Source organism: Lepidochelys kempii, chromosome 1 (assembly GCF_965140265.1).
Source record: "Lepidochelys kempii isolate rLepKem1 chromosome 1, rLepKem1.hap2, whole genome shotgun sequence".
NCBI classification, from domain to species: domain Eukaryota; kingdom Metazoa; phylum Chordata; order Testudines; family Cheloniidae; genus Lepidochelys; species Lepidochelys kempii.
Genome location: NC_133256.1, coordinates 265,952,882 through 265,966,104, shown reverse-complemented (window position 1 = coordinate 265,966,104; position 13,223 = coordinate 265,952,882). Strand labels below are relative to the sequence as shown.

The window sequence follows — 13,223 nt, the reverse complement described above, 5'->3', positions numbered from 1 at the left end:
CACCCAGTCACCAAAGTCCAAGTTCTCAGCCACGTTGTCTGGCTGCGGAGCAGCTGCGCACTGTTGCTGCAGTGGCAGAGAGCTACTGACAGGGATCCAGAGACAAGGTGAGCCTAGTAAGGGGCCCCTGAGCCCAACCCCTCCCTCCATTCCTACCAGCAGTGTAGGTCCATTGCAGCAAATGGACCGAGGACTCCCTTTGAATGTCCAGGGTTGGAGCCTGGTGCCCATCACATCTCCAGGCTACATGGAGGAATTTCACTTGAACAAAGCGTGAGACCCTGAGAAGCCCCCTTTTTGACCCAGTCCAGCACAAACCTCTTTTTCAGGAAAAGACAGCTGTGCAAAAGAGTAACCAGAAGAACCACCCACTCCCCTTCCCACCCCAGGAACTAGAAGTCTGAAGTTTCTTTCTCCTCAGGAGCTGGATCAAGGGGAGGCATAAGAAAGTAGTGTCCCAGATATTCAGACCCCTCTAGTTGCCCCAACATAAAACACTCCCAAAAAAAGACTCTAATCCCTTTCATCTTCTGAAGAGTCTGATACATGTGATTCCTCTTGTTGGCACATAGCAAAATCAGTTTCCTTCAAGCTGCATAATTTTGCAGTGTGTGGCAGGGCAAATAATCCTCAGCACCTGGTTTCCCTGCTCACCTCCATGGAGTATAATGGCAGATACAGTCTTCCAGAGAGAAGCTCACCTCCTGATGCCTTTGACTGTGTCTTCTGTTCTTTGACTATGTCCAAAGGTGTCTCATCTCCTGGTAAACAAATTTAGTCTCTCAGCAGTAGATCTATTTGCCTCCGATTGGAATCACGAAGTTTTAGCATTGTTCTCTTGCTGGTTGTTTCACAACCAAGGCAACAGATACCTTGTTGCAAAGATGACCAGAAAGTTCCTTTTATGCCTTTCCCCCACTTTTCCTCTCCAGAGTGATTCAGGAGAGAAAGTAGCACTGGTAATTCTGGTATCCCCAGTCTGGCCATGGAGGGCTTGATTCTCTGGTCTCCTTGACAAGGTATAAACATCTCCCATGTGCTTTCCAGTCAGAAGAGAGATGATCTTACAAGGGCTACTGGATAACAAAGTACAAGAGCATTTGTCTTTCTGACCCGTGTGGTGAATATGCACTGTGAGAGATCTGGATCAGAATCCAGACAGCCCAAGCCTAGCTGCCTGGTTCTTGAACAGAGCCTCTGAGGCCAAAGAGATTATTCAGTGTGCCAATATCCACAATTTTAGCTTCCAGAAATAAATATACTAATTCAGCATATTTATGGACCCTTTTGAGCTTTAAACCACTGATTCTAGGACAACAGTGTTGTCTCCCTCGTCTGCATCGACACCACATATTCTCAGATTTCTTCAAAATGTATTTAGATTTTTTTAGACCTGGCACTTCAGGCTCTGAGGTCAGGTTGCTGCTTTGTCTAGAATCCTTAGTACAGCAGATAAGTAGTGAATTTCATATTCCCCAGATGTCCAGCATTTTAGTACTTTTTCTTATGAGAGCAACATTTTCCCAATATGCATAAAAAGTTCTCTTACTGAATTTTACCTGGTGGTCTTAGTGCCATTAGAGACCCTCCATTTGAACCACTCATTAAGGTGTCTCATACTTTTTAACCATTAAAGTGGCCTTTTTTGATGATAGTCTTGTCTGAGCACAGGATAGCTGACTTTAGGAGCTCTGTCCAGCGCCGTTGTACTCCAAAGACAAATTTTGGTATTCTTTGGATGTCTGCAGATCTCTCAAAGTGCATATTCATCACACAGGTCAGGTCAGAAAAACACATGCTCTTATAATCCAGTGTCAAAGGGAAAGAGTTGGGGGTTTTTTTGGTTTGTTTGTGGGGGGGGTTTTTTTCCCCCAAGTGGCTCAGATGCTGCATCTCGGAAGCATACCATCCAAGTCAAAAAGCCTAATTCCGTTTTCCAGTATCAGAGCTCACTCCACTAGAGCTGTGGCAGCTTCCTGGGCAGAAATACCATTTGCCTCACACAAGAAAATCTGTAAAGCAGCTATCTGATCATCTGTTCATACCACCTTTTGAATTCTACAAGCTACACATCCAGTCATCGGATGCTGGTTTGGTAGATAGGTGCTCCTCACTGTAGTGTCACAAAAACTACCAGGAAAGGGTTATCCCCCTTAATATCTGCACATAACAGCTTAGGGTCCTCTTTGCCCCATCTGAGTGGACCCAGCTTTTAAATCCCTGTTTCTCCCATGTACTTCATTACAAGCAAGAATAGGGAAATTTATCTGTATCTTACCTAAAAACCTTTTTTCTTGGAGCATGGAGGTCCACACATCCTAACTACCCTGAATGGACTATTCATTGGAAAAGGATAGCAAATTATTAATTGGCATTCAGTTAGTTATTCACTGAAATCTTTGCTTTGCAGGAGACTTTTTCTGTTTAGTCTTAGTACTTAATTTTCCCCTGAGATATAGAGGAAAATTAGCTTTTCCTAGGCTATGGAAGTGTAGCCACTGGCAGTTTCTCAGAGGTGGAGACACACCTCTCCTGCCTCTGACAAGCTTGGTCGGTCTCCAAGGCTGCAGAGAGTAGAGTACCCAATATTATGAATCTGCAGGCTTCGTTACTCCAAGAAAGGAAATTTTCAGGTGAGACATAAATACATTTCCTATTGAGGAATAGTGCAGCTTGGCAGAGTTATAAAAGTTATAGACAGTGACTGTTTGCTGATTGCCCCTGGCTTTGTCTGCAGTTACTAACTTAGAATTTCACCAGTGGTAGCAATAGTGGCAGCAATAATGTAGATAGGACTTGGGGGAATTTTTTTTTTTTTAAACTAAAATGTAACTCTCCAGAGAATGGCTGGGAGCGGCAGGAGCAGAGCAGCTCATGAGCCCATTACTACTTTAAGAGGAAAGAGGTGCTCGAAGGCCCAAGACTTCCTGTGTGTCCACAAGGGTAGTGGAGTCCTGCAAGGTAGGGGTGGGTGAGCATGAAGATATGCCACTGGAAACTAAATACAGAGCTTGTGGGGTGTGATGGCAAAGGTATTTTTCAGCTTGGTGGGCCAGTAGGCTTAGTGTTCAGACAAATAGTGTTGGGGAAGTTTTCAAACCTGATCTATCATTTGTAGGAAAGATAAGATTTGTGATGGCCTGTGCTTGTCCAAATCAGCATAGAAGATAAGAAAAATGAGTAGGATCTTATCTCCGAAGCTCTTAAAACACGTTCTTTCATGTCTAAAACTGGCCAGCAGGCCTGTGTTCATTTAAGACTTCCATGCTGTGTGAAATATTTTTATCTGGTATTGATAAAGGTAACACTACTAAACAAAAATGAGTGAATATCAAAACTGCTGTCCTCTGTTGCTTCAGTACAGCCCACATGCATTCTCTTTACTCCTTCAATAGGGACAGAGACTTTGGTTTTGTAATGCGTGGAGAAATGGTGTATTTTTTTCTTTTCTTTTTCCCTTTACAGAAAGCCACAAAGAAAACAGACAAACCTAGGCTGGAGGAGAAAGATGACCTAGATGTAACAGAACTCAGTAATGAAGACCTTCAAGAGCAACTTTTAAAATATGGAGTGACCCCTGGTCCAATTTTAGGTAGGTAAAAGATATCAAATTCTACTGATTTACTTTGTATAATTACATACAAATATTGCGTCACATAAGTAATGTATGGTCTGTGCTGCAGAGCTTACAGTGTAAAGAGCTAATACACTGTGAGAAGTATGATTTTTAAGTAAAATAAAAATACAATACACTTCTGGTTCTTTAATTGAAGGTAATTGCAACAATCATTGCTAGAGAGGGTTTGTATTCCAAACAGGTAATTTAACTTACAAATATCCATACATGTGAAATTAAACAATTTACATTAATGAGAAGACTAACTGTACAACCTTAGAATTAGTGGATTGATTTTAAATAAGCAATTAGCATACATTGATTTAAATCTATTTTAATCTTATTTTGCTTTTGTCCTTCAGTTACTTCCCTAAAAAGAGGCTAATTGTTTGTAATCATTAAAACATGCTCTAGAGGCCTATTCAAAAAAATGGACAATGGTTAGGCTTCTGGTGTGCTGCCTCTTTTGCTGACCGCTATTGTCTCATTTCCTTGTATTTCCTGGTCAGACTCTGTATCCATCTTTGTGACTGATTTGATTAATTATTTACTTGTGACTTGTGTCAAGCTCTGTTTGGATGAAAACTGAAATGCAAATAAAAATGCACAAAACCACAGTATTTACTTATTTTGTTTAAAAATAAAGTTACCTTAAATGTGCTGGATACACAAGGTACAATAAGTTTATCAAAACGTATCTTACATTTAAAACTAACTGACTTATTAAACAAAGTATTGTCTGTAGTTAGTGAACTGATTTGTTTCTGGTCATCAGATCCTTCCAAGATTTTTAGAATTGTAGATCTCATCTTTCCCACCTAGTTCATGTTTCTAGTTTGGAAGAGGAAGATAAACTTTCCTGCTGTTTCAATTCCATTAATTTGTCAGCTTTGAAGTAGTAATTGAACTGAATAAACTGAAATGAGGAGAATGTGCAGAAGAGGCTACTGCTGTCAGAAGATAGTTTAGTACTTCAACAAACTCTGGTTCCAAGTGCTTAGCCAGTGACTTCCACCAGGTCAGTCGTTTGACTACCTTGAAAACTTCAGCCTCAAACATATACTGCATAATCATTTATCTAATGTCCATTATGTTAATAGATTATAGTAAGTTTAGGCCTAAACATAGGTTGTCATACCTTCAAATTTAATTTTAAATAGACTTATTTTTATAAAAATATTTAAATCTACCTGATTTTTAAAAATCACTTTCATCTACTTTGTTCAGAACACATTTTTTCTGTAGTCTGAACAAATACAATTCATGGAGTAGATTTGAGAAACTGGACATTAGATCTCCATATATCCAATAATTCATATACCTTTCTTTGGCTCATGGCTTTCATAGGTCACTTGCACAGGAGAGAATTTGCATTGCTCAGCAAGCTGACGAAGAAAACATGATGCACAGTAATGTTAGGGAGCTGTTGGGAAAGCAGAGGTGGGAACTCAAATATAAGCTCTTTCACACTGCAATTCCTTGTTATAACTTTGTTTTTGTTTTTTCTTCCCTCTCCCCGAAAAATCCCTTTGAGTATGCCTCCCCAAGACTAGTCATCACAGTGAGATGAAGGTGCCAGTAGTCTCTGTAAAACACCAAAGATTGGACTTTCCTACTCTAAACTGCTTGCTATAGGAAGACTCCTTTCCCAATTGAAATAGGTTCAAACATCTAAATTGCTGGTGTAGGTATATACTTAGCCTGTTTTGCATCCTCTGCAGCAGAGCTCTAATGGAACTGTTAGCTACAGAGATATGTTATCAACACTGCCTATCTAAAATTTTTCTGTGCTGACTTTCTGTCCCAAAGTATGCATCAACAGCCAGTGCAAAAACTTACATAAAACCCTTAAAGTAACACTGGAGGAAGAGCCACCTGCAAAATCCAAATGCTTAACCTATAATTGGGAAGATTCCTTAATTTGAATCGGAACAGACCTGGTGACCTACCAAAAATGGATCACACTGTCTTGAGAAAGACACTGCCACTCCCGCTGAAGGAAAACTTGGTAGGCCCATGGTTGAGTAGAAACAAAGCATCATCAGCTACTTTCAGGGCTTTGCCAGCCTCCATGGGCTTTGCATGAGTAGCTCTGATGTGGAAGAGATGCACTAGACCTCATACATCTTCAGGCTATAAAATTTTTGTGGGTAGAAAGTCCACTTTGAAAGATCTCTGTAGTTACAATAACATCAGATGCATCTTTAGATATCCTGTGTTTCGTAGCTGGAATAATGGACTAGAGTGTTGTCTTATATTTATACTATACCTAGTGGAAGTGGACATCCAGGCCAAACAGTTGGCACCACTAAGTATTAAGTGGGAAAGCTCTCTGAACAAGAAGTTGGGAAGGGCCTCGTGTCTGAATCAGTACAAGAAGAATACAATCCATACTCAAAATCCTATAGATCCAGTAGCTCTAAAGTTTCTTAGCAAGCAAATGCAAGAGAACTAATGCAACAAGGGTAAATAGATTAGCGAGCATCATATGAGTTTGCCCTGAAATTCCTTGAAGCAGACAGAATGATTTGCTAGTACATTTCTGTTTGCAGAAAGCTGGATGCTTACGACATTAGATGAATGACTTCTGGATATAGCCCAGAAGGAATAAGAGAGATTGATCAAAATTCTCAAATGCAGATTTAAACTTCAAACAACCCATAAAAGAAAGTGAGTAGGAAGGAAGTAATGCTACTTTTAGATACTCCTATTAGAAACTCTTTTCTTGCTTGTTAATCTTGGTTCACAATTGACCGTGTGGGAAGAGAGAAGTAATTTATCTGAATTACTTTTAGCAACCCTCTGAGAGGCCGAGACTGATGTACACCCTAGTAGCCATCTCCCAGAGATTGTTTTCTCACCCATAGACCTAAAGGAGATATGCCTTTCATACCTATCTGAACGGCTTGCAGGAGCTTCCTTCATTAAACAGCATTTGTCTATCTAGCCACATCTCTTTGAGTACTTTCATAGAAGTACTGATATTTCTGATAGTGGCACCTGATGGGAAATGATTTATCTGTCCCTCTTATAGGAAGTTGTTTAATTAGGGTCCCCTCCTGAAGCTAGCCAATAGCTGCCAACTGTGTACAGACCAGATCCTGGAAACGCTGAAAACTGCTATTTAGGAAGTCCATGGTTCCTTTGATTATTGTGCCTCTGGGGGATGATTTTGTTTATGGATACCTAGCAATAGGTCAAATTCCTTTTGATACTTTCTCCTCTTGTGCCTTGGATGTCAGGCATTTGCCCGAGTGGCATTCTTTACTTCCAATGACTAATTCTGGGGGCAGAACCAGACCTGTGAGCAAGCTGAAGACTGACAGGCAGATCTGTGTGTCCTGCTAATTGAAGAAAAGATATTCTTAGTTCAGCATTGATACATCTTCCTTTTAACCCACCAACAACTAAACAATGAAACTAACTTGTCACTTGCATGATTGATTGGGGAAGGGATACTTATGGCTCAAGCAAAGATCCAGCATGCTCTCTTCATATTCTAGCATGTCTCAAGGAATCCAGATTTAGATAAAACAGGTGAGTAGAATGCTCTAACTTCAAAAAATATAAAAATAAAAAATTAAAAAAAAAAATAAGCAGGCATATCCTGTTGAGTAGCTTCTTACTTTCTAAACCTGTTTGGCCAAACAGACAGAGGCAAATTGTAACAGAAGTAGCCAGTAAGACCGCCACGGGTCTGTAAACCAGGAAGGTCCAACACTGGAGTCAAGTAAAGGTGCACAGTCTCTCAATTCTTTGAGTATATTTTTTTTGCCTTGTTACAGCTACTACAAGAAAGATCTATGAGAAGAAATTGCAGAAACTGAAGGAACAAGGCCCAGCGTTGGGATCTTCGACACCTCTACCAACAGTTTCTTCATCAGCTGAGAACACCAAACAGAATGGAAATAATGATTCTGACCAGTACAGTGACAACGAAGAAGGTAAAACTAAAGTGGAAACTCTAAATATAAATTGCTTGAGTTAAGAATGGTAGTTGTAATTGTACCTACATGAGGGAACTTATGAGCAAGAACAAAACATAGCATTCTTTCACACTAGTGATGTGTTTGGAGACAGAATTAACTTTTCTCAAAATTGGGATTGGCTCAGAACTTGAGCTCACCAATATTGACCACTGTATCATGGTTTAGACAAAACTTGCTGCATGGAGCAGGTCAGAGTTTGGACATGCAAGTGGGCTGATGAAAGCTAGGGAGCGGAGTTGCTGGCTCTTTCCTCTTTGGGAAGTTATCAAGCCTGGCAACAGAGTAGCCAGGGACTACTCCTTTTAAGAGTATTAGCTGTGAACACAGTATCTCAGACACCTCTTCATGAGGGAGGAGGAGAGCCAGAATATAGAAGAGCTGGCACTGTTACTTTCTGTGGATAAGGTGAGCTAGGAATCTAAGCAAGCCAGATACCACATCTGCTTAACCGCAGGAGTAGGAGGGGGACAACCAGACTCAGCCTGTGTGTTGATCGGTGGAGGAGGAGGAAAAGAGAGATTTGTCAGAGGAAAGTGTGCAAACCTTTAACTGTGCGAGGAGAACTAACCACTGGAATAAATTACCAAGAGAGAGGGTAAATTCTCCATCACTGAGGGTATCTAAAAGATACTGATTTTTTGTAAAAGATGATCTGGTTCCACCATACGTTGTTAGGCTCAGTGCTGGAATTACTGAAATGCAGGAGGTTAAAAGTGATGATCTGAATGGTCTCATCTAGTCTTGAAATCTGTGGGGACAGGAGAGCAGGAAAAGATAAGGGAGGTGGTAGGAAAAATGCAATGTACAGAGAGGGTGTTTTGTTTCCCCCCCCCTTAAGCCTGGTAAAAACATGCTTTCTCTTAGAGTTGATGGGTGGAAAAACCCCACAAAGGTTAAAGACAAATATTAGTTATGTGATTTGTCAAGTATATTTATTCCTCAGATATAAAAAGACACACGTTGTCCAAAATGAAGGGATTGCCGTTCTTTAAGTAGAATACAATAATAGCTTTCTAGCTATTAACTAGTTCAGGGATCGGCAACCTTTGGCCCGCGGCCCACCAGGGTAAGCCCTCTGGCAGGCCGGGCCGGTTTGTTTACCTGCCGCATCCGCAGGTTTGGCCAGTCGCAGCTCCAAATGGCCGCGGGTTGCCGTTTCAGGACAATGGGGGCTGCGGGAAGTGGTGTGGGCCAAGGGATATGCTGACCGCTGCTTCCCGCATGCCCCATTGGCCTGGAACGGCAAACCGCGGCCAGTGGGAGCTGCGATCGGCTGAAACTACAGACGCGGCAGGTAAACAAACCAGTCTGGCCTGCCAGGGGGCTTACCCTGGCAGGCCGTGGGCTAAAAGTTGCCAATCCCTGAACTAGTTGATACTTATTGCTTTTCAGTTCTAGCTCTCGGAGCACTTTACGAACAAAGGTAAGTCTAATATACCCATCTTATACTTGGGGAAACGGGTCACATTACCAGTCAGCTGCAAAGCCAGGAATAGAATGCACATCTCTGAACTCCTGGACAGCGTTCCCACCCCACCTCATCGCCCACTTTTGTATCTAGCCTTGGATAGATACACACTGATAGAAGTACTTTTTGTTTTTTACAGCACCTAACCCAGGGGTCCCCAAAGCGGCGCCTGTCGGGGCAGTGATGGGCGCCCGCCGGGGCAGTGGCGGGAATAGGAATGTGCTATTCTCACAGAAAGGTTGGGGACCACTGACCTAACCTATTAGTCTTGCCAGAACAGTACAGACATGCTAAAAATATTTATACTGACGTTGTTGGACAGGGAAGCAGGTGGTCTCTCTAATTCTGAGTTCTATCCGTTCAATTTAAATGATCTTCTGTGGATCTCCCACAGTTTTTCTATCACTTTGATCCAATGAATTGTCATGATTTTACAAGCATAGGTTTAGGATAGAAAATTTGGATCTTCGATTTTAAGGCCTTAAAAGAAGAAAGGAACAGCTCTTTTTTTTTTTTTTTCTGTGAATTCTTCCTGTTCTGGGCTCAACTTATGACCTTTTTATATTTGTAATCTGCTATCAAGCTAAACTTCTGTCAGCATCTCAGTCGTAGTGTCACTGTCACTTCTCCAACATTATCTTCACTTGTTTATGTAAATTCAGGACCTCTGGTAGAATCCTGTTGTAAAATGTATGCTATGCTTTAGATCAAAGTCCTCAAGATCAGTGCAAGCTTCAGTTTGCTTACGTCAACTGGATACAGATGTAGTGATTACATCTGAAACTCCCAGAAAAATTGTCACTAGAAAGTTGTGGCATCCATCGTCCCTTCTCGTTCAACCAAACCTGAACCTGATGAGGGCTGTGAAAGAATTTATGAAGTTCTTGTATTCTTGGGATTTGCATAGATCTCTTTAGTTTGCTGCTTAACCCTTGATAATATTAAATTTCAGAAGAATTTAGTTCTCACTGCTTCATTTAGTTGAATAGTTTTCTACCACCTCAACTTAAGGTTTTTTGAGTCCGTAATTTATGCACTGTTTTGGAATCACTACTAACCTGGGTACAATTAGAGTGGAGTCTTACTTTGCTAGAATCTCACCTGTAATAAAATCTTTCTGTAGAAAGCTTGCTACCTCATAGTATTTCTTTCCATCTTCACTGTTGACTTCACTGGGTGGGTGGTTTCTTCTTCTAACATTCATATAACCTCACTTTTTTTCTAGGGAGATATAAAGCCGTAACTTCAACCTGCTTTTTTTAAAAAAAAAAAAAAAAAAAAAAAAAAAGGCATAAACATAGATACTGCTTAGCTCATATGTGTTCATCAGCAATATTAATGTTGCCTTCAGTCTTGTCCTCTCCCTACCACTGCTAAACACCTCTGTCAGCACAGGAGGATAGTCTCCTTGCTTTAACAATGCAGGTGGATGGCATTGGTAATTAGGTTACCTTTCAATAATTTGGCCTGGTAACTGTAGAAATAGGCGCGCACCTCTTCACTCATCATTCTATCATCTTGTACAGTTGTACACTCTTTATCAATAAGGGAACATCCGTAAACACTTGAGCACTTTGGAGGTCATTGGACTTTGTCCTGAACCATTTCATGATTTATGTCCTTGAGGGCAGCATTAATTACAAAAGCTTCAACACACAAGCAGACTGGTGTATTTTCTGGGTTGCGGTTATGGGGGTTTGGAGCCTAAACTCTGCAGACCAAAATCTTCCAATGGATTTTCAATGACTGGGCAAGCAGCCTGCCTAAACTGATTTGTGGTTGACGAACAATGCTTTTCTTCAGGATTGTGACTTCTAAGGTAGGGGTTCTGAGGACAAATTTTTTTAGTGGCCTCAGAGTGTGGCCACCAATTCTTGCTGGTGGCTACACTCTCTCATTTTAATTAATTAGCTTGAGGAAAAACAAATAAATATGCACATATACATCAATGATTTAAATACCAAATCATAGTAATTTATTTATTGCTAGCTAGTAAGTCTGTGAAATGTATGTTTAATACCACAAGTATTCTGTTTCACAGTAGATTTAATTTGTCCCCAGGCTTAGCAGGACTGAGTAAGCCCTGGATGGGGGGCCAGGGAAGGTAGCAGGAGGCCAGAGCCTGCCACCACAGGGCTGAAGCCCAAAGCCTGAGCCCCACTGCCCCTGGGAAGGTGGGGAACTCACTGGCTGCCAACTCCTCCAGCGTTGTGCTCCAGGTGTCTCCAGAGGAGGGCAGCCCCTACCCCCTGCTGGCAGCCCCAGCAACAAAGGTGGTGCATCCAGGACCAAGGGGGGGGGGGCTGCTATTTTGCCTGCTCCACCCCTCCCCCCATCACAGCCCAGGAGACTGTGGCCACAAAAAAAGCCCTTAGTGGCTGCATTTGAGAAACACTGCTTTTAGGTATGCTTTCCTTCCTTTTGTCCTCTGCTCAGTCAGTTCTCAAAGGTCAGACGCAGTGAAATCTTCCTATTGTAGTGCTGCTTAATGTCAAGACTAGTGACACTCCCTCCAGTCAGTTGGTGGAACAAAAATCCTGTATGGAAACTTTTCTGCCCAGAACTCCTGCATTAGAGATCAGTTCCCTTTATACAACTAAAACGGACTTCTCAAGTGGAAGGATGGGTTTACAACAGAGTACTTTCACTGCAGTTTGTAAGCAGTATGCCCCTCTGTGGATGGATAACTTTTTTTTTTTTAAATAGCTTTCATTCATTGTGAAAAACCCTGTCATGTTTATTGCAATAGGTGTTAGGGCTTGTCCACACTTGAAAACTAATGTGGATTAAGGTAGGGTGTAAATTTTATAGAGCTTTTCCTTAATAACTACGTGTGTACACTTTTACTGGTCTAACCAAAGTAATGACCAACTGGGAAAGGTGGGTTGTAGGACCAAATGAAATCACCTACTGGTATCTCTACTCATTGGGTATGTCTACGCTACGAAATTAGGTCAATTTTATAGAAGTTGATTTTTAGAAATCTGCTTTATACAGTCAATTGCGTATGTCCACACTAAGCGCGTTAAGTCAGCAGAGTGTGTCCTCACTACCATGGCTAGCATCGACTTATGGAGCAGTGCACTCTGGGTAGCTAACCTACAGTTCCCGCAGTCTCTGCCACCCATTGGAATTCTGGGTTACGCTCCCAATGTCTGATGGGGGAAAAACATTGTCGCGGGTGGTTTTGGGTACATGTCATCAGTCGTCCCTCCCTTCGTGAAAGCAACAGCAGACAATCGTTTTGCGCCTTTTTTCCATGCAGACGCCATACCTCGGCAAGCATGGAGCCCGCTCAGCTCACGGTCACTGCTGCTGTTGTGTCCTGGGTGTTGCCGTCAGCAGATGGTGCAGTACGACTGCTAACCGTCGTCATCCACCTCTTCTGCTGCAACTCTGCTCTCCTGGTGCTATGCATCCACCTCGCAGGTCCTCTCTTTGTTCTGTATAAATATCTATTCTCGTGGCATCCATCATCATCCACCACTTCCGCTGCAACTCTGCTTTCCTGCAGACGCCATAGCGTGGCAAGCAGGGAGCCCTCTCAGCTCATTGCTGCTGTTGTGAGCATTGTAAACACCTCACGCATTATCCTGGAGCATATGCAGAACCGGGCTAAGAGACACCAGCACAAGGATGATTTTGATGAGGACATGGACACAGATGTTCCTGAAAGCACGGGCTGTAGCAATTGGGACATCATGGTGGCAGTGGGGCTGGTTGATACAGTGGAACGTCGATTCTGGGCCCGGCAAACAAGCACAGACTGGTGAGACCGCATAGTGTTGCAGGTATGGGATGATTCACAGTGGCTGTGAAACTTTTGCATGCGTAAGGCCACTTTCCTGGAACTCTGAGTTGCTTTCCCCTGCCCTGAAGCGCAGGAATACCAAGATGAGAGCTGCCCTGACAGTTGAGAAGCGAGTGGCGATAGCTCTGTGGAGGCTTGCTATGCGTGACCGGTACCGGTCAGTCGGGAATCAATTTGGAGTGGGCAAATCTACTGTGGGGGCTGCTGTGATCCAAGTAGCCAATGCAATCATTGATGTTCTGTTATCAAGGGTAGTGATTCTGGGAAATGTGCAGGTCATAGTGGATGGCTTTGCTGCAATGGGGTTCCCTAACTGTGGTGGGGCGATAGAATATGCGT

At 42.3% G+C, this 13,223-nt stretch overlaps 1 protein-coding gene across 11 annotated transcripts in view; it reads left to right on the top strand.

Moving 5' to 3' along the window:
- The window catches only part of TMPO (thymopoietin), a 44,642-nt gene that overhangs the window by 13,291 nt on the left and 18,128 nt on the right, over nucleotides 1-13,223 (top strand). For all 11 annotated transcript variants that reach the window (XM_073327461.1, XM_073327467.1, XM_073327465.1 and 8 more), the window contains exons 2-3: nucleotides 3,466-3,592; nucleotides 7,402-7,560. In XM_073327461.1, coding sequence (XP_073183562.1) covers nucleotides 3,466-3,592; nucleotides 7,402-7,560 — 286 coding nt within the window. The remainder of the gene's footprint in view (nucleotides 1-3,465; nucleotides 3,593-7,401; nucleotides 7,561-13,223) is intronic.